A 26596-nucleotide genomic window follows, 5' to 3' on the forward strand; every position below is an offset into this window, starting at 1 on the left:
ATTTCAACTCCTTGCTTTTCATGCAGCTCTTAAAAGTTTAAAAGCCAAACTAAACCAAAAATTGAACCAGAGGATTTCTACCAGCAAACCATTTGATAAGTGAATGCAATCTGTGTAGCATGTATAGGCAATGGGTTTGCAGAATGCCAGTTTCTTGATTCAAATGTTCTTCACAAACACCACTATCATACCCTTTCCCTCTCTGCATATAGTTAGTGAGCGGGGCAGTCATGAACATGTGACACCCAAAGTGGGAAGAACAATAAATGTCAGACTAGATAAAGCAGCAGCCCTGCATTATGCTAGAAAACAGAACATCTCTGTGAGAACATAACTTGTAGTTCACAAGAAGCAGATGGTGAGCAATCATACGACACTGCTCTGCTTGATTTCCTTTCTTTGTGTGCATATAAACAAACACACTCTACAGTGTTTCTTACAGAAACTGGTGGATTTGAGGGGCATAGCTTGCTGCCAGTCACTCGATTAGGCCACATGTTTACCATGAGTAACAAAGCATCTTGCCCTGTGTAGCTAACTTCTGCTGCTAAAGTCAGTTCTGGAAATTCTTACAGCATACAAAAGAATAAAGAGGTGTGTGCTCAAACCAGGCATCACCTAATTTATAATCTGGCTGCTAAATGTCTTTATTAAAAGACATTTAAAACAGCACAGAAAATACATATTGCACCTGTTTGCCAGAATGTGTAGGGTGTAAATTAACTGCTATGCCCTGCAGGAGTTGGCCCATGCAAAATTCTTTGCACCTCAGTAGGGGTGCCGCATATAGGCCTCCCGTGCCCCCAAGAAATGGGGGGTAACACTGACAGCTCCCCGAGCACTGTCAGAGAACCAGAGATCGCTTTGAAAAGCTCTGGAAATTCTTAGCCGGCTGCAGACTGAAATGGGCAGATCATTATTGATAATGCTCACTTGGACTTGAACAAAACCCATCTTTATGTGTTTGCTTTTTAACTAAAGTGGAATTACCCTTGTAGACAGTATGAATAGGTGCATTGCTGCAGGCAAGATCAGCTAAACCAAAGGTTGTAATTATAATTTACATTAATCAATATGTTTGCTTTGAAAATCTGCCTTGTTCAGTTTTTTGGTATAGTTGGCCTTTAATTGCAGGTACAATTTCCTCCCCATTTCATGCACTAAGTGCATTATGATAACTTTTCCAATCTCTACAAATTTTGAAACCACTTTAGTGGTCTTATGTAATTGTTTTGTTTGATTTCAATTCATTTTTTTTCTTAATGAGATCATCTGTGCTGTAGATGTATGTGCTGTGGAAAGCCTTTAGATTTCAAGCTGTGACTTCTTTATATCAGTGAATGGAATTAATGAGCTGTAGACTAGATGGTTGAGTCGGGTTATGTTCAGGTTTATTGCATGTTTTATACTCCATAGACTTGTAGAAATCTTTATGTTCCTACACCATTGCCTGACAGCCTTGTGTTCTTTGGTGCTAGGGTTTCCCCTACTTTAGTTTTATGGCACCTTTTGGGCCAGATATTTTTGCTTTTACCCTTTTCATTTCCCAATGTGTGCAAGGACCTATTGTCTTTGCAGACTGAGGTAAATGAATTAAAAAGCCTGTTTTCTTTTCACTATCTAGAAAGTAGCATATATCTTGATTTCTCAATACATTTCTGTGATCCCAATACTCCTTCAAAGTGTTCAAATTTGTAATACTGGTTTTAGAATCAATAAACCCGACACACTTTGTGTCATTTCTTCACGGAGTGTGAATTTATATTGTGTTGTAGTTGTAGAATTACCTATGGTCTTTTAGCAGCTAAAATAAAAAAAAAAATCCTAAAAAGAAAGTAATTTTCCAGCTGTGAAATGTGAGTGAAGTGAGAAAGCAATAGCTTTAAAGCTTTAATACAGCCACGAGGCTTTTCTCTTGTCAGCAGCTTTGTTACAGTAGTGACACATCATGTCAGTGCCAAATGATACCGGCTCCTATTCAGTTAACTTTTCTTCTGAGTTTTCTCGCAAATGTTTAGAAGGGTTTGGAATGTGTGACGTTGAATGACTGCAGATCAGATACCAAACACCTGAGTAAACTGTCTCCAGCAGGAGGTCTGTTGAATGCTGTTGCACTTGTTTTCCTGTTGGTGAAGCAGTGTCCTCCTTTCTTACTCTCTAGAGTGTCCTCATTTTGTGCCCTCCTGTGTTGCCCCATTTTGTGATCTCCTCTATTGTCTCCACCATGAGATGCCCCCACTAATGCAGAGTGCATCAGAGTTTATATGGGTTTGCAATTGATTTGGCTGCCCTGTGGGTAGCCACCCTTCCTTCCTTCCTTCCTTCCAATTTCCTGCTGCCACGTTACACTATTCTCACTGGGCAGCATTAAGGGTTCCACTAATAATAATATCTTGATTACACAATCTTACCCAGTCTATAAAGTAGAAGGTTAAAGTGAAGAAACATACTTTGAATGGATACTTTAGGTAGTCCCTCATGTTACAAAGAAGTGAGATTGTACAATCAAGATTGTTTCATTGGTGGGCACCTATTTCATGCAGCATCAGTGACAGACTTTGCCTCCTGTGGAGAATTTCCCTAACTTCCTGTTTCTCCATGGCCTGCAAGTGAGGCATGATAGTACCAGGAACAGAAAGTAAGGGACGTAAATATAAAAAAAGAACCTTAGTTCTGCATTGGAAAGCTTTACTCAATTTTCAGGGTAGGACACGAGGGGAAATTCATTATGTTGAGATTTAGCATTATTAGATCAGAGCGGTTCTTTATTTTTTTGCATAATCCATAACGATACAATGGAGTTGGGCATTATGTTGTAGCTCTAAAGTGAAACTCCACTTTGGTAAAGGAAAAAAAAAGTTTTAAACACTTCTCAATGCTATAATTGTGAATTTTACGAGCTATGAATTACCAAAACTATCTTTAGCTCTTATTTGACAGAAACACTGTGGTGTGGGTATTTCTCCTATCTGAAAAATTCAAAGCAAGCTCAAATAATGGTTATCATCAATGCTGTCAGTGCCAGGGCCAGCGCTACCATTCAGGCAATAGAGCCCCAGTGCTACCATTCAGGCAAGTACCCCAGGGCCCCCGAGCTCTGCTGGCATCCAGCAACCCCTGGCTCGCTGCTCTGTCCATGTCCCCAATTTTCATCCCTGCTGGCTGCCTCTTCTCCATGACTTATCGCTTATTATTACCCATAATATGTGCCGGGTCACTGAGAAAAGGCAAGCAGCTGGATGAAGACTGGGGACATGGAAGGAGCAGCGCACTAGGACAGGTGAGTTGCAATGCTGCCATAAATCATTGCTGGGGCCACCGGGAGCACTGGACAGTTAAGGGGGGGGGGGGGGGGAGACACAGCTCAGGGGCCTCTGGGCCTGAATTTGCTGGGGGTAGTGGTGGGAAATTACCATTGCCCCAGGGCTCAGTTGGGGCTTCAACTGGCTCTGGTCAGTTTATAGATCTGAAGAGAGTGGATTGCTTATCTCTGAACAAACCTAGAGTTTCACTTTAAGTGCACAAATATCAGTATGTTGGTGCGGTTTACTGACTGCTGGTTTAGCACGTTTGTGGTTGGAGAAAGTGGCTTTCCATACCACAAGTAAGTTTTGTGTATGTAATGATTAAAATAGTAGATCTGAAACTACTTAACTATCCTTTTCTGACCATTTTGGTTTTCCTTAGGGAACCAATGGTCTGAAACAGAATGCAAATCAGCCCTACGTACTTCACAGCAGCGGCTACAATACACTACCACACATACTGCATCTGTGACAAGTTGCTGTCTCATAATCATCAGGATCTACATTACAGCAGCAGCACATTTCAACTAATTAAGTTGATTTTTTTTTTTGCTGATGCAGAGTCTCTTGAATGGCATAGAGCGACCTGCTTGTCGTTTCTGGGTTGGTGACTTTAAGGGCCCCTTTTGCGGACATTAAGGGACACTGACGTCATGTTCGTGGCAAATGATATCTCCTGGAGCCTGATTTGGATGCAGTGGCTGGCTCTGCCCCACTCTGCTTATGTTAATGCTCTACATGTGGCCTTATTTAGTTTATTTACTATAGTCTCACTCACTAGAGGGTCCAGTTAATAATAAGGGAATGGGAGGGGCACACTATCTAGAGATCCAGCAACAGTAAAAAAGCATTGGCAGCTCCCTTATTTCTGTCATCACTATCCTATGCTTAGTACAACAGGACACCCACCCTTTATTTTATACTTGAAAAGGAAATTCCACTTTCATTAAACAATTAAAACATTCTTTCCATGTCCATCTGCAGCTAGCTCAGAAGTTCCAAAACTGACCATAATCTCAAATTGCCTTTCTGTCCAGCCCTAGTAACGGTACTCTCTGTGAACTGTTGCCTTGTCTCAGGAGTACAGAGGGCACTGAGATGCGTACAAATACCTCTTGCATACAGATTCCCTTCAGAGTATTCAGCGTGAAATTGGGCTAGTCAAAACTGATAGGAAGTTAATTTGATTTGTCTAATTTAAAGCTTCATACAATTGGCTTGAAATTTGCATGTGAGACAAAATTCTTTGTTTTTCAGTGACAGTCGCGGTGGGCATGAGGCTTTGTTACTTATTTTCAACACTTGGATTAATTCATTAACTGGCAGCTAACACTCCTAAGTCATTCATTCCTGCCACTGCCCATTGCCCATATGGATGCTTGGAATATTGTTCATCTGTGCACTGGGATTGCTGTGAGGCTCGTGTGTGGTTACAGAGGTGTCCTTCTGAATGCAGACTGTGGTACAGCTTCACCTGCACCATGTTAAACAACCTATATGTTGAATAAGCCCTGATGAATTCACATCATGGCAAACAAACAGCCATCTGGTACTGTATAGGAATGTTGCAAAGTGCATGTAAAATTTCCCAAAGTTTTTTTTTTACCGTTGATCCTTTATCTTCTTATTATGTAATTCTAGGATGTTTATAGTAAAATACCAACTATCTGTATATTATGCCTAAAATCGCTGTAAAGGGACTCCAACAGCGCTCTTCAAAGCTTCTGTCCAGAAAAATCCCAGGATGTAAATTACACACTTACATGTAATGTGAAAGGACCAACTTGGACCCTAAACAGATTATTGCCATAGTACAGTAATAACGTGTTTCATATATGGAATTTTTTTTTGCATGAACTTTTTGGTACAGCATCATGAACTTGCACGGACTATAAACATCAGCATGTATCACTAAATCACAGGCTGAGCGTGGCTGGGCACTGTGTTGATGTTTACAATTCACATTAATGTGCCATTATTGCTATTTATACACTGGTTCCTGTTCATGAATTATGTAGCAGGAGATATGAGCCTTCCAGGAGAGAACAATACCCAGAGGTGATGCCGCTGGGAGTTCCTCTAACTTGTTCCATTCAGGGAGTATTTCTGCAGGATTCAAAGTTAGACAGCAGAAGACCCTATGTGGGTACAGAGGTTTTTTCATGGAAATTTCTAATAATAACAGGCTGCTGGATTTCAGCCTTTGCACACTAAAAACTGTAATCCCGTTCCTGTGACTGGAGTTATCCCTGAAGTATATGAAGTTGCATCAGGCAATCTGTTGTTGTAATTGACATTCTTTGGCTGACCGCTTCAAAGATCCACCTATTTATATTGAAAATTTGTGCTAATGAAATCTTTTGTCTTTCTGTGCAAAACGTTTTCCTAACCTATTGATATTTTCATCCCTACTACCATGATGGGAATGCTGACCTCTTCCTAGGCCTGCCTTGGTCAGATTTCCTGTTCAGTGGCACTCATGTTTCCGATGTGAATTTTGAAGACATGATGTGCTGTTAGCTTGCAGTCACTTCTTCTCCTGTGTGCATTTCTCTTCACTGAGTGAATGACTAGCTGTGCTAGTATCTCTGTCCCGAGCATTCAATGGAGCATGAATGGAATAACATCAAAAGGTATACTCGTCTGTTGTGTGTAGTGCTGGCAATGTAGTCCTTCCAGCCTCTGTCTTGTCTGAAATGCAATGGAGTATTGTATAGTAGAAGGCCTCTATATAGCTTTTCTCTAGCACATTTCTTTCTGTAGTTGTCTAGCAGATCTATTCCCTTATAGTTTATAGTGTTCAATACCAAATTTATATAAGTTTATGAAATGATCAGCCACATATAGTCCCAGCGTGATCTGAAGATCCTCTATGAAAGTCTGTGCAGCACACTGGTGGAGATGTGCCATGCTTTGATAATATGAAGAAGCTTTTTCTTCAAGACAGACACACATTCTGTTACTCCAATGGCTATTCCTTTTTCTTAAAGACAAAATAATAATCTCACTCATTGATGCAGTCACTGAGGCTTCTTGGCTCTTGAAGTTGACATCCTTCAATATTTCAGAGCTCAGCATGTTTCCACTATTGTGCCTTTTCTTTAGTTATGAGAATATTCATTCCGAGGATTGGATTGAAATAATGGCACTAAATAAGTCTGTTTATTCTTTATAGGTTCATTAACAGGCAGCCCGCACCTTTCAGAACTGTCCATTAACTCTCAAGGAGCATCAACTGGAATCAACTCTACACTGTCTCCAAACCTGAGTCCAGATGGAAAGCCTTCCTCTCCTCTCATAAGTCCGTTGCTGAACGACCCCATCTGCATCAGAACTGAGGAGGAGGAGGATAGCCGGAAAAAGGTAATATTGTTTTACTACAACAGTAAGAAAAGTATAAATGGGCCCAAAGTACTGTTATCCCTCTACTTTTACCAAAAGATTCCCAATTTTACATTCATTATGGCTTCTTCCAGTACTTGCTGGGACCGAGCAGTAGGGGATTTGAGGTTTTTAAATAGATGGCTCTGCTTTGGGTTCAATTAATTAAAGATAATTGAGCAATAAGGAGTTGAGAGACCGTTTTTAATGTAGTTAAAGTGGATCCGAGATGAAAAACTAACTATAACAAGTAACTTGTCTATATATCTTATTTAAAGTTTATATAGTTTACACAGAAAATCTAGCTGCAAACAGCTTTAATAGAATATGGTTATTTCTTCCTGTGATACAATGACCGCAGCCATGTTGTTTGTAAACATTACACAGAGGCAGGCTTATCTGCATCTTGAGCAAAAAAAAACCTAATCCCCCCTCCTCCCCTCTGCTTCTGAAATCTCTGGCTAGTAATACCTCCCCCTCCTCCTGCCCAGACTGAGCTCCCATGAGCCCTTGCTACTGTCTGAAAGTGCCTTGGCTCTCTAAAAACCTGTGGGGGTGGCTTGTTTAGTTCATAGGGAATTAGAGTATTAAAACAAAAACAAAAAAGTGTTTGGCTTGAGGAATGCCCTATAAACAATAGGAAAGGAACACAATTATGCAATGAGTAAAAGTTCATCTCGGATCCACTTTAAAGTGGAACTAAGCTCAGAACCTCCTCTCCTCATAGAAATCCTAAACACATCCCTGAAATTTTAACTTGGTTTCACTTTCTAGGGAGCACTGAAAGGGTTAAGCCTCAGTGTGTACTGTATGTGGCCTGTTCACAGCTGTGTATAAGAACTAGTTAGACACTTTGATCTGGCTAAACAAACATGGGACAATGAATTTAAACAGCAACTGTATGCAGAATAAAGACTTATTATTATGTGCTGTGCAAGAGTTCTGCTTTGAATAACGACTCTCAACTCAGCACTATCATCCCAAGTTTGATTCTCAACCTTTACACTATCTTCATGGTGTTCTACCTGTGTATGTGTGGGTTTCCTTCCACATCCCCAAAACACTGATAAGTTAGCTGGAACTCTGCGCAGGTTTCCCATAACATTGGTATATATATTTATCACAGCCAATTATTACATGTGTCTTCTCCTCTCATGATTATATTTTCTTCTCAGCAGAGATTTCCCGCAGACAAAGCCTACTACATTGCAAAAGAAGTTTCAAATACAGAATGCACATACCTTAAGGATCTTGAAGTCATCACAGTGGTAGGTTAGAATCTGAGCCTGAGAACACAAGCATTTAGACATTGCCATTTACCGACAAGTATTCCAAAATAATATACATTTAAACAACCGACAATGTATTCATTTATTTAAAAAATACAGATGTAAAAACATCTTAATGAAAAAATGTTTTAGCATAGAGTGTGGTGCATGTTTAGGACCCTTTTTTGTTGGGGATTTTTACTGTGGTCTGTGTCCTCATCTGGGAAAATGTCCCTCACATGACAGGAGGTTGGAGAGAACAGCAAATAAGGACCTGAGCCCACTACTGCATTTTTTTAAAAAAAGACATGCATTTTCAAGCGTTTTTGAAATGCGTTTTGATACGTTTAATGTGTTAAAACGCATCAAAGACCTTTAAAAAGTGCTTGAAAACGCATGTGTTTTTATGCATTTTTTTTAAGCGCAACAGTGGGCTCAGGCCCTAAAAGCATTTTTGCATATCTCTGTTGTTTATTGTTGCATTTTTACTGTTGTCCCACATTTTTTTTTTGTCTCGGGACCACCAGGATTTGCATGGAGTCTTTGGAGGTCCCAAGGACAGGAAGTGAGGGAAAATCCACTAAATGGAGACACAGCTTTAAAAACGCAAGAGTGGTTTCTGCTGTTCCATAAAAGAAAAAGAAATAGCTTTAAATTGCAAAGCCTAATTAATTTTCATAAGAGCTGTGCTGCAGTTTGATTTTTCCCACTGCAGAGATAAAGCAGTGGTGTTAACCCATTTAATTAAAAATGTTAGTAGGGAATACATATTAGTAAGCAAGTTCTAAGTAGGACTTGTACTATATGTACACTTTTATTTCATATCACATGTCACTTTAGGGTGCCGTTAATCCTACTCACACCATCCCCAGTGTCTTTATTAAAAATAATAAAAGAGCAGTAAGATATTGTTTTTAATTGTAGCTAGAGCAGAGTGATGAGAGATATACATTGCTTTTCTTAATATTTCTGGTAAGGCCCTTTAAGAACCAGAGCAGTTTTTTCCCTGTTTTAGCCTGTGATAACGGCGATTGGCTCACAGTAATCACAGGATCGCTCCTGATACAGGGCTCTGCTGCCACTGTGACAGCAGAATGAGCGGGCTGCAGTGTCATAGTTGAAATCTACGCCCTTGCAGAGATAAGCAGCTACAAACAGGGCATAGATTTCAACTAGCACGATCCGGAAGAGGTTACGCACACTTAGGACAGTGTGTGAAGAGTTAAATGCTTTATTACACACACAGAAGAGAGGAACTGCAGTAGGAGTGCTGGCCAGATAGTGTAAAGGTGTGTACACACGTCCAATCTAGATTTCATGTAGTATGAGGGCCAACAGATTTAGAATACTTTGTCAAATTGACCAATCAAAGTTGGTATGTGTGCATACACCTTTAGTCACAAAAAAAAAAGGATACCAAGGTAGGAGTGAGCAGTCAAGTACTTATGTATATTTATTGCCCCCCGGCAGTCTGAAGCATGTTGACCCGGCCCTTGACCGAAAAAGTTTGGGGACCTCTGCTCTAGGCTGTGTTTCAAATATTAAACTAGAGTTGGGACATTAGACAATGAGCTCTGTAAAAGTTTGTTATGTCAGCACTATGTAAATGTATTATACTAAAAATGCTGGCATTGTGTTATAATTATAATGATAAATAACTGAAGGTCATTTTTTTTTATCTTAGTGGTTTCAAAATGCAGTAAATAAAGATGACTCCATGCCAGAGCACCTAAGAAACCTTATTTTCTCCAACTTTGATCCTTTACATAAGTTCCACTCCAATTTTCTAAAAGAAGTTGACCAGAGGCTCGGTCTTTGGTAAGATGTGACTGTATTTGTGACTGTCTTATAGTGATTGCACAGCAAGCTTGGTGCCAGTATGAGTTTTGTAAAAAGTGAACTTGTTAATGTTACAAACTGAACTATTGATCTGCATATTTGTTCTTGGTCCGTGATTCAAAACTGCTGAGGCTTGGTTCATACAGGCATCTGAACCAGCCGCCTGCAGCAGCCCGGCGTCTCGTTCCCAAATGCTTTTCTGCAAGTGTGGCAGCTTTCGGCAGTGCTTCCCAGTGCTAGGCGTTTATCACCCCTGCAGGGGGACATGGAAGTGCGTGGGTAAGTTATTCTAGAAGCAACCTGTTGTGTCCAGGATTGGCTTAGCGCTGGACAGACGATGGGGAGAATCGGGATAGAAATGTGGTGTTTGTGTAAACCATTGTACCGACAGTTGTCTGTTCATATGAGTGGACGAAGAGTGCCACAGCCGTGTTTACTGCTACGTAACCTCCTGTGTGTAAAAATGAAATTACACTATTGCAAGGGAGAAAAATGGGGGGGGGGGGGGGGGGGGAAATCAGCCCTTTCAATTCAGATGTATTTACCGTCGTGCAAAAGTATTCATTCCCTCAATGTTTGTCTTTTTTTGTTGCATTACAACAAAATGGACTTTTGGTGGTTAGCGCCATTTGATTGTCTATCATTTTGAAGAAGCAAATATTTTTTATTGTGAAACAAAGAATAATATATTTATATTAAAAAAAAATGATGATGATGAATGTCACAGTGGAAAATGTAGTTCTATGAAAATGCAAAATTATGAAAAGTTGATTATTGAGGGAAAGGTTGCGATGCAGGAGTTTTCTAACCAACCAACTTTTTTAACGTTTACAACCTTTCTCCCGGCAACACTTTCAGTCAACCAAAAAAATTGGATTAGATTTGTCAAATTGGATCAAAATTTTACAAAAATTGTGGTGTGTGGCCACCTTTAGACTTTAGCTAATTCCTTAAAGCGGAATATAACCCTGCATTTCAACTTTGCTCTAAAACATTATTTACAGCATATTATATGCAAAAAGCATATTTTTTTTTAGTAGACCAGCATTGGAAGGGTTAAACACAGAGGTTTTAAGTTCCGTGCAGACGTTCAGATAGTTACATTCTATTTAGTTAGATGTATCTATTGATAAACAGTTACACACTCTTTGGCTGTCCTCCAAGCTCCTTCTCAGTGAGAGAGATAAGTCACAATAAACACCTAGATACTTATTTGTAAACAAAAAGTATCTAACTGAAGTTCGGATGCGTCTGCAAAAATCTCCAGGGACTTTAAAGCCCTGTGTAACCCTTCCAATGCTGGTCTAGTAAAAAAAATGCTGGTTGCATATAATATACTGTAAATAATGTTTTAGAGCAAAGTTGAAATGCAGGGTTATATTCCGCTTTAAGGTAAAACTGGTTCAATTACTTCAAGAATTGATGTCTGGGCTTTAACTAGACCAATAAAAGATAATTTAAATGCTTCCCTTTAAACCACTCTTGGTTAGCTTTAGCAGTATGTTTATAGTCAATAGTGTTGATACAGTACATGAACTTGCAATAATATTTCTGTACACAGACTTAATATAGCGATATTACCCTTACTACTGGCACTGTGTACCGCGAGTTACGCTATAAGCACAAACTGCAGTACTCGACTAACATGACTAGCTAAGGTAATGACCCTTATTTAATTCCATTTTTCTCCTACATGATATTTTCAAACATTATATATAAAATGCATTTTAAGCCACCAGCAAGCAAGAAAATACTCAAGGTAATTTTGACTGTACTTTGTCACCTGCCTTTTGATCTTTTTCAATTGTAGAGGGCTGCAAAATTAGTTTAAACAGAAAATGAAAAATTATTTCCCCCAATTTGTCTTTAAAGAGACTCTGAAGTGAGTCTAAATTTCCTTTTTTTAACATGCAGTTATGTGAAGCAGTATAACCCCTGCTAAAACGCCGCTATCCCACGGCAAAATAAGGGATTTTTACCCCCCAAATCCCCTCCGTGGTACCCGGGGAGCGCTTCCTGAAGAGGCAGAGCTAAGCCCTGTAGCTCTGCCTCTCAGCTCGTTAATCCCGGCTGATTACCGCCTCTCCCCGCCCCTCTCAATCTGCCTTCACAGAGAGAGATGGGGAAGAGGCGGAGATCTGCCGGCAGATTGACGCACTGAGCTATGAGCCGCAGCTCTGCCTCCATGAGCAGCAAAATCCACGACCAAGAAAGTCGTGGATTTTGCAGGGGGGTTTTGGGGGATATTAACCCCTCCTTTTGCCGTGGGATAGCGGCGTTTTAGCAGGGGTTATACTGCTTCACATAACTGCATGTTAAAAAAGGAAATTTAGACTCACTTCAGTGTTTCTTTAAAATAAGTACCAAAAAGTAGTTGAAATTGGCAAAGGGCCAATTGGCTCTTATTCAATTCACTTTATCTACTATGTTTTCTCCTAGAAGATATTTTTTCCTCTCCTGTTTTAAGTAGCTTTTCAGTACACTGCAATTGAAAAAACACCAAAAAGTAGGTGAAAAAGTATTGTCCAAAGTCTTTTTCTTGCTAGCTGGTGGCTTAAACGCCATTTTATTAATTAGGTGTAAAAATAGCACCTAGGAGAAAACATAGGAGAAAAAATGAAATGAATAAGGGTCATTGGCCCATATGCAATTCTTTTTTTCTCCTGGGTTATCTCCCAGGAGATAATTTTCATCTTCTCCATAAAATAATTTTTCAGCATTTTACAATTGAAAAAGTACCCAAAAGTTGGTGGAAAAGTACTATCAAAATTATCTGGAGTATTTTCGCTGGTGGTGTAAAGGGCACAAGGTGTGAAAATATCATGGCAGGAGATAACTCAGGAGAAAAAATGAATTGCATATGGGCCATTGGCTCATATGCAATTGATTTTGGGCCCGTTCACACTGCACACGTTTCCAGCCGCGTTTTGGAAACGTGTGCATGAGGCCGACACGCACGACATCAGACATTGCATAGAGTGCAATGTCTGATGTTCACACTGCATGCGGTCCGGGAACGCATGCTGCACGCAGATTTTGACAAAACGCGTGGCTGTCCCATTCACTTTTCAGTGATGGGATCAGCCACGCAACGCACACAAACGCGGATGGCCATGCGTTCGGACGCGTTGCGGTCCGCGCGCGTTCCGCGCGCGTTCCGCACGCATGGCCATCCGCATTTGTGATCTGAACGGGCCCTTAATCTTCTTTTTCTTCCTAAGTTTTCTCTTAGGTGATCATTTTTTTTTATCTTTCCATCAGTTTGCAATTCAAAAAGTACCAAGAGTAGTAGAAAAAAAGTACTGTCAATTTGATTTTATGTATTTTCTTGCTTGCTGAGGATTTAAAAGGCATTTTATTGACAAGGTATGAAAACATCAACTTAGAGAAAATTAAGCATAAAAAGTCAATTGCATATGGGCCCTTGGCTCTAAACATACTGCTAAAGCTACCCCGGTGGAGTTTCTACACTTAGGGTCCTTTTACACCAGCTGTGTTTTTGGCAAAAACGCAAACCGCATGCGTTTGCTAATTCACAAGTGCAGCCTGTTTAAAAAAGAATCATGGGTGGCCTTTTCCACTGCCGCTTTCCATTTTTTTACAAAACGCAAGGAAGTCCCTGCGTCCTGTCCGTGTGTCAGTGCTTTTGCGCTACTGCGCATGTCAAGCACTGACAACCGTTGGGACAGAACGCAAGACAAGGCCAGGTGGCTGGGCAGGCGTGTGTGCGCATGCAGCGGCCGCGCGCGCGCTGTGATGCTGCGACGAGGACTGACCTACAGCCTGATTTTAAACAGGCTTAGTTCGCCAAGTCATTAATAATATAGTAAGTGTGAAGAGAAAATACAGTGTTTTTTTTATTGTGTTTAAATTATCACAGTAATTTAAACCAGAATGATGAAGAATGTGCTATATCAACTGTTAACAGCAGTGTTTTCCTAGGTTGTCTGCAGAGGTGTCTCCCAAAGTGTTTAAGCAAAACAGCTGATGGGAGTCACACTCACTGTTGCTGGGACACTGCAGGGCTCAGCATTACAGATGACTCAGGAAGAGAAATACATGCAGCCATGCCAAATCTGGTGTCTGTACCTTGGATGTCATAACTTTCCTTCACAGTTACTTCTGACTGATATGTAGGGAACTACACCCTGTTCTGAACATACAGAGATGTGTGTGTTATAACATGGTTTATTGTTCGATGTGAAGTGTTTTGCACTTTTACTGTTGTTCTGGGTTTTTTCCTTGCTTTAGAGCCTCATACAATAAAGCAACTTTAAAAAAAATCTAGTAGAGGCAGTGAGTGATGGCAGATACAGTGACCCTAGGGGCAGGAAACAGTGCCAGGTGCACTGTTACACTGACTCTAGGGGCAGTGGTAGGTGCCACAGAATACACAGACTCTACGGGCAGCAATTGGTAGCAGTTATTCTAGGGGCATCGAGCAGTGGCAGGTGCTACAGAATACACTATTCTAGGGGCATCAAGCAGTGGCAGGTGCCACATAATACACTGATTCTATAGGCATCATGCAGTGGCAGGTGCCACGGAATACACTGTTTCTAGGGGCTAGCGAGCAGTGCCTGGTGCCACAGGATATGCTGACTCTAGGGACAGCAAGCAGTGGTGGACACCACAGGACACATGTCAGAATTATTTGTATGGAATTCATTAGACATTGTAGACCATTTCCTAAACTGATGCTTCTAGAATATGTACTTGGCATATTTGGACAACAGAAGAGGGGAACATCATTTACTAATGGCTGCAGGCCAGATGACTCGTGTCCACAGATTACAGTTCAAACATACTGCTTTAATACATGGGCCTCATGCATCAAAGTGGCAGCAATAAAAACTGCTATTCTTTCCAAACCCCAAATTCTAATCCAAAATGTGACATTTGGAATAAGAAATAAAAATCTGAGTTATTGCTAGTTCTTAAGGTCATCAGACACTGTTTGTTTATGTGTATTGCACCTTGCTATAAGCTCTCGGCAGAGAACTAATCTCTTATCACCTGCACCGCTGCTCCTAGCTTTGTCCTACTTAGTGCAGTAAAAGGCTAATGGAGCAACTGACTGTGTACTGCTGCTGCCGCCTTCTTAGTTTAAGAGGACTTAAACTCTTCCACAGGAGAGAAGGAAAACACAGAGAAACCCACCCTGTGTGTATTTAGAGATATCAGCCTGTCTAATTCTCCCATATCTGGAAGTAATGAGCCACTGTAATTTGAGCTGTTCCGGACGGGTGTGCCCTCCAGACAGGTTATATGTAAACACAGGAGTTTAACCCTCTATGCCCCCAGCAAACACTGTAGCATCTCTGAAGGAGTTCTAGAAGCTGTAACAAGGAAATGTTTTTTCTGTAAAGGTTATTATGCTGTTGCTTATCTTTAAGAGCAGAGAGGAAATCCTGGGTTTAGGTTGCTTTTAATCCGCTGAGCTGATCTGTCAAAAACGGTCTTATCAGTCTGCCGCCAGACTGTACACACGTCCTACTGTCGGCAGAACGTCTGCCCAGCGGGAGGTTTTGACGGACCCGTCATTTGTGAAAATATGGTGTGTGTACGTGCCTTAAAGGAATACTGTAGGGGGGTCGAGGGAAAATGAGTTGAACGTACTGCGCATGCCCACTATGGTCTGTGCCTGCGCAGTACGCTCCTGGTGACATCAGCGGGAGTGAGGACATGGCAACGCAGGCGCAGTGGTTTTCAGGCTTTAAAGTCTGAAATTCCAGAAGTGAACCAGAGGCGGGGCCGGAGCATCAGTGAGTGGCCGTGCGGGCACCGGATGTCTGCGGAGGACCATTAGAAGCCCCAGGTAAGTTCAACTCATTTTCCCCGACCCCCTACAGTATTCCTTTAAGGGCCTTAATAATCATCAAGAAATGATTATTCCCAATCAGTGATTATCAGTAATTGTTGCTGAGGTACAGACACCATCTTGTTCTCTACATGCCTGGTTTGGTATTATACTTCTAACATAATTGCTTTGCACTTCATTCTGTTGCCTTTGGTTGCACAATCCAGTCATAAATTATATACAGGTTTGAAAAAGCATTATTAATTTTGTGACGTTTTCCTCCTTACAGGGAAGGGAGGTCTAATGCTCATACGAAGAGTGATAGCCAGAAAATAGGTGATATTATGTTAAAAAATATCCAGGGGATGAAGGTAATAAAATATTTTTGTTGTATTATTTCCACCTACATTGATAACATAAGTTAGAAACAATTAAAGTACTTTCGTGCTTTCGCTTAAATTAACTGAAAATAACTTAAAGTGGGCATCTGATCAATAATGCAGTGTAGTTGTATTACTGATTTTGCTTTTGTTCTCAAGTACAACTTTATCCAATGTTTACGAGCCTTACTCATTGTTTTAGATGTCCTCAGCCCATCAACAGAATTTTGCTTAAGACATCAATCCACGAGTGGATTGATGTAACCTATCGGGGATCGTGACCCGATCCCTCGGGTGATATCACTGGGCCAACCCTGTATCGATGCGGAGTCAGCTGACAACGCATTGTGTTGCTATGTATGCGGGCGGAGGAACAATGGAGCAGCACAGACTTGATGTCACATGGCGGGTGGGTGAGTGGTAGCACAAAGGTATCGGCCATCACTTAGCTAAGTTCATCCACTTTGCAGACCCCTTGCAGGTCAGGGGCTTCTGTGCACACACTGGATGATTGGCTGATCGGCCGCCTCTGGCGGCTTTACTCAAGCGTGTGTACGGGGCTTTAAATAGTCTGTTTAACCCTGTAGAGGAGAGATCACAACCACATCTTGCTTACTAGTCATTTCAGTAGAAACACAGTACAGTATGGATTGGGGTTGACATGCCTCTATCTTAAAAGTGTGTATAATAGATAATGCCAGTCTGTTGCATCACTGACCATGCATTCATTTTACGTTATTTTAAACATAATTGATTGTAAATAAAGCTATGATTAAGGACCACCTGGTCTGAAACATGTGAGCTGGAGATGTGTGATTGTGTGTGCTGATTCTTTGGATACGTCCATAATAAAGGACTTCGTTTAGGACAACGTGCGGGCCTTACTCTTCTTCTGTGATTGTAAATGAACACAAGCTTTTAAAATCAAAATTAAGTTTTAAAGTATTGCAGTATGACTGAAACCTAAAATAAAATAAGAACAGCTTGTTACAGTGAGGAGTTCACACATGATGGTTTGTACTTTGACAGAGCAGAGTTTCATGGTTGTGCTTATTAAGGGGCAGTAAGTGTCTTAAACCAGCAGCTCTGGACAAATTCCTGCCTCATGGAGGCTATAATGATGATTTAGGCATCCCTGGCCATGACCTGAACCGATATTTTGTAGAAGGCTTTAAATTGTACCCAAGAAGGCTTTAAAGAGGCACTTAAGTCACTAAAAAAAAAAGTTTTACTCACCTGACGGCAAAACCGGAAGTGGTCGCCGGCAGGGGCGGGAGGATCAGAGAGACACGGCAAACGCCCGGATCAGCTGCAGAGGGCTGAGGGGAGCCCCAGGTGAGTAAAACTCATTTTTTTTTTTAGTGACTTAAGGTTCACTTTAAAGTTTCAGAAACTGGCTGTGTGCATGTAGGGTTGATGTGGCTCTGTAAAATGTATTAATTATAGGCTCACTATTTGCCAGCAGTGCTAGATGTAAGCCTGGCTTCAGGAGCAAATAGAGATGATTTGCATATTCATGAGTGATGCATCATGGGAAACCACTGTTGCTCACTTGTGTCTATAAATAACTTTGTGTACTTATGGAGGATTCTCAGTATTGCCTTTATTCTTTTAAAAAGTGTCTGGAAAGGATCTACACAGCATGGTAGCATTCTCACCTCACAGTTCTGGGTCCCCAGTCTGAATACCAGCCAGGGCACCATCTGCACAGAGGTTGAATGTTCTCCTTGTGTTTGTGTGGGTTTCCTCCATGCATTCCGGTTTCCTCCCCCCACCCCACATACACACACACACACACAATATACAGATAAGTAAATTATTGGCCCTAGACTATGATGGACATATGACTTTGGTGCGGATTAGATTCTGAGCTATGGACATGATTATATACTCTAAAGCACTGCGGAAGATATCAGCGCTATATAAATGCTAAATCATAACAAAATACAAAGATGTCGGTTTTTATGTGTTGTGTTTTACATTTTCCTTTTTTGGGGGTATGGTGGTCCTTTAATGGAGGCTGGAACTGTTCATGTTCACCAGTTTTAGGTAAATGTAAAAAAGATGAGCAGTGTAGGGCATGACTTTATGTAATGGTGGTATTCTGTGTCTCATTCTACTGAGATCCCAGCACTAGTAGCTACAGATGTCTCTAGTAGAGTGCAATATAGTCTGGCTGCACCAGTTTGTGTGCATCTATACTGTATCCAGAAAAGTGTATTACTCAATAAAAGTTTTCCATGTGAAAATTAGCTTTGATAATGGCTTTAGTTTTTTTAATTTGGTTTCTTTTTCCGCCAGCAATTCACAACTAACCTTCAAAGGCACTATGAGATATTGATGGAGTTGGAAAAAGCAATTAAGAATTCCCGCAAGCTGGAGATTGTCTGCAGAGACTTTGAGCTGGAGAAGGTGTGTTACCTGCCTCTGAACATGTTCCTCCTCCGACCCTTGCACAGGCTCATGCACTACAAGCAGCTCATGGAGAGACTTTGTAAACACTACTCGCCAAATCATGTGGATTTCCGGGACACTCGAGGTGAGATAAGCAAGAAGGGCTTCAGCATTTACATTGGCTGTTTGTGAAGTACTGTGTGAGGTCGTTATCATGTCCATGATAAATGTGAGGCTTTACATCTACAGTTCTTTCTTCAGAAAGTCCTTTCAACGATAACTTAAGTTATGCATAAAAAGCAGCATAAAATCAGTACCTAGTTTTGATAGAGTAGAAATGATAAGTGAGATGCTAATTTTGGAAATAGCATACAACCTGAAAATTAACCAGTCAAAATTGGGAGCTGCAGATTTTGATTGGCTCAGTTTCAAGTTAGCGTGTTAATTGCAAGAAAGTTGCAACAAACTTGGAAAATGAGTATCTCCTTGATTGTCACTACAACATATGTTGCTGTATTAGTGGGACAGCTTGCAAAGATTATATGATTTCCTTAGCAGTTCATTCAAGGCCATTTACTAATAAGCTTGCACCCGATTTTCATTAGCAGAGATGGCAAATAGCGAGAAGCTTTGTTTTCCTCTCCTTCGCATAGCGGCTCCCACTTACCTCTCTCAAACTGATCAGTGACTGGAAGTCTTTGCAATAGTGCCTGACCCACCTATTTACTAATGTGAATGGAGGCCTGGACTTCTTCCTTTCTACCTCCTCCAGACCCCCTGTCTTGCTACCCCATCAGCTGCTTCTCAAACCTGTAGATCAGCGCAGTGATGTATGTGATTTAATCTCACCTTTCTGTAGCTGCTTGCTCCTCTCAGGACTTCTTCTCAGTCGGCTCTGTCTTGCCTCTCTTCCTGTGTGAGTCATGTGACATATGCAGGAAGAGAGGCAAGACAGAGATGGACCAAGAGGAGCAACCGACTGAAGTGAGGCGACATTACACAGCACACAACACCACGCTGTTCAGTAGGTCTGAGGAGAAGCGGTTGCTAGGGGAGCAGGAAAGGAAGGTCTTGTGGAGAGAAAAAGGAAGTCCAGCGCCCCCCCCCCCCCCCCCCCTCTCTCCTGAGGACATAACACACCCTCCACTCTCGTGTTGCTGCCGGGACATACCTCCTCCTTCACTCTTTATAACTACACAATGGAGTGGGCCCCCCTAGGCCCTTGGCCTCCCTGCTAGTGCTACACCGGTGGCTGTGTTGATCTTTTGTTATGTCCTTGCAACTTGGAGTCTGGCACCTCTTTCCATCACCTATGACCCTGTGCTTTGGTGCAGCAACTGCATGAGAAGGGTGGAGCTGCTTAGATTTGGTTTTCTACTGCATGGTTCCATTGCTGCAGTATAGTTCACAGCAACTTGACCTTTATAGACTGAGCATACCCTTAAAGTGAACCTGAGGTGAAAATAGACTAATAAAATAAACAATTGTGTTTATCCTCCTTCTCCTAAAATGATTTTTTTAGATATCCCATGGTTTTATTTTATATTTTAACAATTTCCTATATAAATACTAAAGTATATATATATATATATATATATATATATATATATATATATATATATATATATATATATATATATATATATATATGTGTGTGTATATATATATATATATATACTAAAGTTTTTATTTTAACATTTGCCTATATAAATACTAAATAATAACAAAATACAAAGATGTCAGAAAAATAAAAAATACTATAATATTTTGTTGCTCACTGGCAGCCTATTAAGTGTCCCTAAATTAAAATACATAAACTACTGACTTTTTCTATCTCCCCCTGTTCTCAGAAGTTGTATCCAGGAAGGAAAAAATGGCTGTAATTAGCTTATTAGTGATGCTTACAATATTCCTGACAAGCTGCCTAAAAAAAAAATCTTTTAGGTAGCAAAATAAAACAAGTAAAACAGCCTGGTTTTGCACTGTACAATACACATATTTATCTCATCATGTCACATGTCGTCTCAGGTACATTTTAAACATGTTCAATCACATAGTATTTTAGCAGTGCTTGAAAATCTAATCTAAACAAAGGAAAAAATGCATTCTAAGATTAATTACAATATTTGACATGACTTCCAAATTTAACATGTCCTTGTTTTTGTAACAGCTGCTCTTGCAGAGATATCTGAGATGGTTGCCCAGCTTCACGGAACAATGATAAAGATGGAGAATTATCAGAAGTTGCAGGAGCTGAGAAAGGATCTGACGGGCATTGACAATCTAGTGATACCTGGCAGGGTAAGTAGTGACTAGACATGCTGGGAGCTCTTACAAGTCACACACTACTTTGCTTCAGTGAGTTTATAGTGCTGGTAAAGCTAACCCAGTGGTTTCAGTGAAAATACAATTAGTACAGATGTTCTCATGTTGGGACCCGACTCCCTCATTCAAATGCCACTCCAGACAAAATATTTTATTTTCATTTTGAATGGGTCTCTATTTAATGAGCTTTCTTTTCTCATCATATACAAAACAATGAAGTTCTCTCTCTAATTTTTGAATCCTTTTTCACACTACTGAAAGTAAATCCATCTTCATTCTCATCTTGTTCCCTTTTTGACTCCTGAATCCTGTGATTTAACCATCACTGGCCACCCCAGCTGTCTGTGTCTGTAGAGTCAGGAAGTAATGCCTGAGACATTTTATTGGTGAAGGCTAAATTATTATAATTATTTAGTATTTATATAGTGATGGCATCTTCCACAGGACTGTACAGAGTATATGTAATCTTGCTACTAACTGTCCCTCAGAGGAGCTTATAATCTAATCCTTACCATAGTCATATGTCCACTGTAATCCAGGGCCAATTTAGGGCAAAGTCAGCTAACTTATCTGTATGTTATTGTGATATGGGAGATAACCAGAATGCCTGGAGGAAACCCACCCAGGACATACCCACACAATTCAGTTTCTAAGTGCCGTTTCTATTGCATGTAAATTCGCACTGTAGATATGTGCAGTGCTAATCTATGGGACAGTTTTCATTCAATACGGGTGTTACATGCAGATCCATTGCGGAAAATAAACTTATAGCCTGCTTCCTTTTTTTACATCACACAGTGTCCCATTTTGATGCAAAAAAACAAATGTGTTTTATAGTTACCCATTAAACACACTTCTTCCTGTTTTCGGAATAGTCACTGTGATGTTGACAGTTCTTGCCAGTGGAAATAAGGCCTAAAAGATGAGCAATTTACACTCATCACATTTTATTGTAATCTAGCAAATCAACATGCCAGAATAGATAAATGTATCACACAACCATTTATTACAAAAGCCAAAAAATGTCATCAACCTTGTTCCTAGCAACAGAGTTATTACAACAGATAACAATCCTGGCTCTGGGCATCTATTGAACACAATGAGGATTGTTGCTGAATTGTGAGCCTGTTTGTATGTGTGTATATTCCTGTCTTCTTGTCCATCAAATGCTTGGGAAAACCTTCTTCTTTCTATTTTAGGAGTTCATTAGACTCGGGAGCTTAAGTAAGTTATCTGGGAAAGGCTTACAGCAGCGGATGTTTTTTTTGGTAAGCTAATCTTCTCCCCAATCTGAGATTCATATAGACAGATTCTGTCTGTCCACAGAGCCATGCATGTCTGATAGCACTGAATGCCTTTTGCTTTCTTGCAGTTTAATGATGTGTTGCTGTACACCAGCAGAGGACTCACCTCTTCTAATCAATTTAAAGTCCATGGGCAGCTGCCATTGTATAACATGACGGTAAGTAGCCCTTTTAGATTGACATTCTCAGGTTTCATGTATAAGCAGCAAATTAATACCTTTGCACCATCACAATGTTGGTATTTCACAAATACACCTTTTAATAGCCTTCATTCTGAGAAAACTGATGCAACTGTGAAGATTTAGGGCCAGTTTCCACTAGGAGCATAGCTGCATCACACCGCGGGTGTGCTGAATCACATCACGCCAGTGGAAGAGTTTCCACTGCGTGCATGTTGTACGTAGCCGCATTTGCATCATTTAGTAGTGGAAACCTGCCCTTACCTGCCTAAAATAACTTATTGTGGTCCCCTGTATACATTGCCTCATAATCAGGCTAGCTGACTCCAATAAGTGTGTCTGTTGTATTTAGTTGAGCTCTGTGCTGCTTGCTTACAGATGTCACGTGGCTAAGGAATAAGTATTTATTTTCATGTGTTCTTGAAAGCATTTTTCAAATTGAAAATTTATAACTTTTATTAGTTTTGCCCCTAGCCCACTCATAGGGCTCCCCTCCACTGGTCAGCAAGTCCTTAAGCTGGTCATACACCGTGATAGATTTTCATTCATGGTGTATGACCAGGTTTAGGACTTGCTGACCAGTGGGGGGAGCACCGTCTCTGCTGAAAATCTACCATGTGCACTGCCACCCTGACGGCTCGCCAAAAGATCCCGAGTGTGGACCATTTCAGCCGAAGGCATTGTTTCCTTTATTACCCCCGCCTCCTGTCCCCCCATGGAAACTGTTCTGTCATGAGCATCACACCCCCCCCCCCCCCCCCCCACCCCCAAGCATCAGAACAAATCTGCACAGCACTTGGCCCTGAACTGTTTAGGTAGGTTTCCACTAGTGCCGAACATCTGTCTCCAAGATGGACGCCAAAACTTGAGCAGCGCGATTATGCATCCGAATTCCTCTAGCCATGCTGTGCAGGGGCTTGCAGATTCAGATGCTTTGTCTAAAACTGTCAGTTTTTTTTACCTGCGTGCAACTTCAGAAGCTGCCTATTTATTTCAATAGGCTGACATTCCAGATTCAGCACCATCAAAGCTGACAATCTAAAATGTGTACAGCTGTCCCACGATGGATCGCTAAACAACAAAGGAGCCCATTGTGCTTGTTCTTACCTGCCAGACGCCGCTCTCTCATGCATCATCCTGTCATTTCTCCTCTCCACTGACAGTACACAGTGTTCACCTGTAACCAAGCAGTTATCTGTACAGTGCTCATTCCCTGAACTGGTCACCCTTATGATTGACCAGCGATGGTTAAAGGCGACCGGTAATGAAAGTGTGTATGAGCTTTGATGGCTGTATCTGAGTTTTGCAATTCGAGTGAATCACAGTTCTTAAAGAGACACTGAAGCAAAAAAAATTATGATATAATGATTCGTATGTGTAGTACAGGTAGGAAATAAAACATTAGGAGCAGATACATAAGTCTAATATTGTTTCTAGTACAGGAAGAGTTAAGAAATTCCAGTTATCATCTATGCAAATAAGCCATTGAGCTCCACGACTTTCAAAGTCGCAGAGAGCTCTGTCTTCTGAAGCCTGTTATCTCAACTGTCAGTCACTATATTGTTTTTTTCTTCTGCACAGGACAGGTCAAAAGTTCACAGCCTGCTGTGTAAAAATCATTTAGAATGCTGAGTAGTGTATAAACTGCAAATATTAGAGAATGATGCAATGTTATAAAAAAAAAACACTATATAACTGAAAATAAAAATATGAGAATATTTTATGTGCTTCTAATATTCTAGTAATCATCTGTACTACACAAACAATTCATTATATCATATTTTTATGCTTCGGTGTCTCTTTAAAGTGTGTTTGTTTTATCCATCATTAGGAAGAAGAAAGTGAAGAAGAGTGGGGAGTGTCTCATTGTCTGACATTGAGAAGTCAGAATCAGGCTATAGTGGTTGCCGCAAGGTATGCAGTAACATCACAATCCATCTTCTGCTCTGACTTCCTAGTCCTGATTGTTCCACAATGCTGTCATATTGTCCTGAATCTATATCAAACTCAACACAGCCCCTGTAACTAGGTAGTAAGGTGCACAGGATCATGTCCAGTGTGCAGCATAACATACCCAATGAGGTATACACAAAATCAGTACAAAAATGTGGCCAATTAAATAACATTAATATTAATGACATTTGAAGCTGTCAAGATACCCAGATGCTGAAGTGGGGGCAAGCCAGATTTTGCTTATGTTTATGGAGACTTTGAGAGTAGAGATCTGGGAAACACCAGAGTACTCATAGGTATGCCAGTGTAATGCATTATATACTTGAAATATGTAAAGATCACTTGAAAAGGCTCTTTTTCCCTTAGGGAAAGTGCAGATGCACTTTATGCAATACTGAAGTTAAAAAAAAAACACTTTACCCTGTTGTGGCACTTACCTATCTATTTGAAGTCCCCCACTGCTGTCAGAAGTAGTGCAGGATGTGGGAGCTGCACTACTTCCTGTCACAATCAGGAAGTAGGTCAGCTCCCACCTGCTGTGAAAGCCTTCAGGTTCAGAATTATCAACAGTGATGTGGAACATAAAAACAGGCATGGATTACTAATACTTTATGGTGTCAACTGTGTTTTAAAGTCGCCTCTTATTTTATTTTTTAATGCAAGTTAGATTTAAGTTAAATGTGTTTCTTTCCAGTTCCCGTTCTGAATTGGAAAAATGGAGTGAGGATATTCAAATGGCTATAGATTTGGCAGAAAAGAGCAGTGGACCAGTCCCGGAGCTAATAGCCAGCAGCCCCCCTGATGGCAGTAAGTAAACAAACCAGCACCTGAGCAGTGATCCGTTATACCAGGTCTGCCAGTATCGTCATATTATAAAACAATGGCATTCAGACAACTGACTCAGAAAGTCTGTTTTATCCCCTTGACAATGCATGCCATGGTGCTTCTTCTGGATCACCTCTTTCATGTTGTATTTGTGCAGTACTACCACAGAACACCTCAATAACACTGGTATTACAGTGCCGTCCTCTCACATGCGATGGGAAAGTTCCATCTCTGAATACTGTATTTACATTTGTACAAGGTTGACGTTAATCTCTTGTTCTCTTATCAGCTAAGTCACACTAGTTAGTCAAAGTATGGAAGTTCTGCATCTGCTACTGCTTCAATGACTGTTTTACTTTGTAATGTAAGGAGAATTTACAATCACTGATGCACAAGCTACTTTGTTATAACCAAAAAAAGATTATTTCAGGTTCATTTTCCCCCTATTTTATACAGCTATCCCCCAATATCAGCTTGTTGGTGATCAGGAGATCTGGGAAACCATACCCAATCACTATAGATTTATGACACCAGCAACTCTTTCCTCTCATCCTCCTGCCACCCTCTCTGTAGAGCAGAGCATGCTTTGTCAGCATTTAACACGTGGCATAAGTGGCTGGTGGAATGAAACAGGGCATTGCTGGGTTTGAGGGCATCACATTGTCATCAGGGGCACTGTACTGTTACCGCCTGGTGCGGATTCTCTTCTCAGATCTGATATTGACAGGGAATGTAAGAGATCTGAGTTTAATCATCAGCTCTTTCAGCAGATCTTCCCCAGCATTTCACCTCTTGCATCAGTCTCCCATTCCTCTTGTTCATCACGTAACATCACATGGTAGATACTATAAGAAAAAAAGAGGGGGAGGGGGTGAGAGAGAGCTGCGGAAGGAACAAGTAAATTACGCTGAATCCCTAAACTTTCCACTGGTGGAAGTCTGGACTTCCAACCACTTATGATGGCAATGGTTGTTACAATGGATATTATGGTGGCAAGTGTTATGCAGGGAGTTTAGGGTGTCACTTACTATGGGGGACATTTTGGCTGCACTTAGAACTGGAGGCCCACAGACGTACAAGCACATGACCATTTCTGTTTTGTTTTAATTTCAAGTAAAATCAAGTTAAAGAGAATCTTAAAGAGGGATTGTCAGCCACAAAACTAAATTCTATTTAAACACTGCAGTATTTTTAAAATGCCGCCAGAAATCTCACCCTGCAGTACAAGTTCTTCAATCTATTCAGGAATCGTTCTGCTGTTATTATACCGTGTTTCCCCCGAGTAAAACCTACTCCATGCCTGAAATATAAGCCCTCCCTGAAAATAAGCCCTGGTGGCAGCGGCAGTCCTGACACCCCCCCCCCCCCCCCCCAGCACCTCCTTTTGGCGCCGCATTACCTCCTGCCGACCCTCGGCATCAATTATTCATACCGCAGATGAGCTGGGAACTGCAATGAAGGTAGCTACAGATTCACTGTAACAGCGCCTCCATATACAGGAAGTGGCATCTCTTGTGTCTCTAAGATCTAGCAGAGCACGGCGTAACATGCCGTTTGCGTTGCTATGGGTGTGTTTATGTGTCGCTATGCGGTGGGGCGGAAGGTGTGCTTGGAGCGCATACTTCCGCGTTGAGCGGTCACGT

General features: G+C 41.0%; 1 protein-coding gene across 3 annotated transcripts in view; it reads left to right on the forward strand.

Annotated features, from left to right (window-relative positions):
• Positions 1–26596, forward strand: part of FARP1 (FERM, ARH/RhoGEF and pleckstrin domain protein 1) — a 277097-nt gene that overhangs the window by 239061 nt on the left and 11440 nt on the right. For 2 of the 3 annotated variants that reach the window (XM_068267956.1, XM_068267954.1), the window contains exons 14-23: positions 6481–6668; positions 7862–7954; positions 9639–9772; positions 15883–15964; positions 18275–18512; positions 20538–20668; positions 21892–21960; positions 22065–22154; positions 24007–24089; positions 24823–24935. In XM_068267956.1, coding sequence (XP_068124057.1) covers positions 6481–6668; positions 7862–7954; positions 9639–9772; positions 15883–15964; positions 18275–18512; positions 20538–20668; positions 21892–21960; positions 22065–22154; positions 24007–24089; positions 24823–24935 — 1221 coding nt within the window. The remainder of the gene's footprint in view (positions 1–6480; positions 6669–7861; positions 7955–9638; positions 9773–15882; positions 15965–18274; positions 18513–20537; positions 20669–21891; positions 21961–22064; positions 22155–24006; positions 24090–24822; positions 24936–26596) is intronic. The other variant, XM_068267955.1, reaches the window with a different exon arrangement.

Source organism: Hyperolius riggenbachi, chromosome 2, assembly GCF_040937935.1.
Source record: "Hyperolius riggenbachi isolate aHypRig1 chromosome 2, aHypRig1.pri, whole genome shotgun sequence".
Taxonomy (NCBI): Eukaryota; Metazoa; Chordata; class Amphibia; order Anura; family Hyperoliidae; genus Hyperolius; species Hyperolius riggenbachi.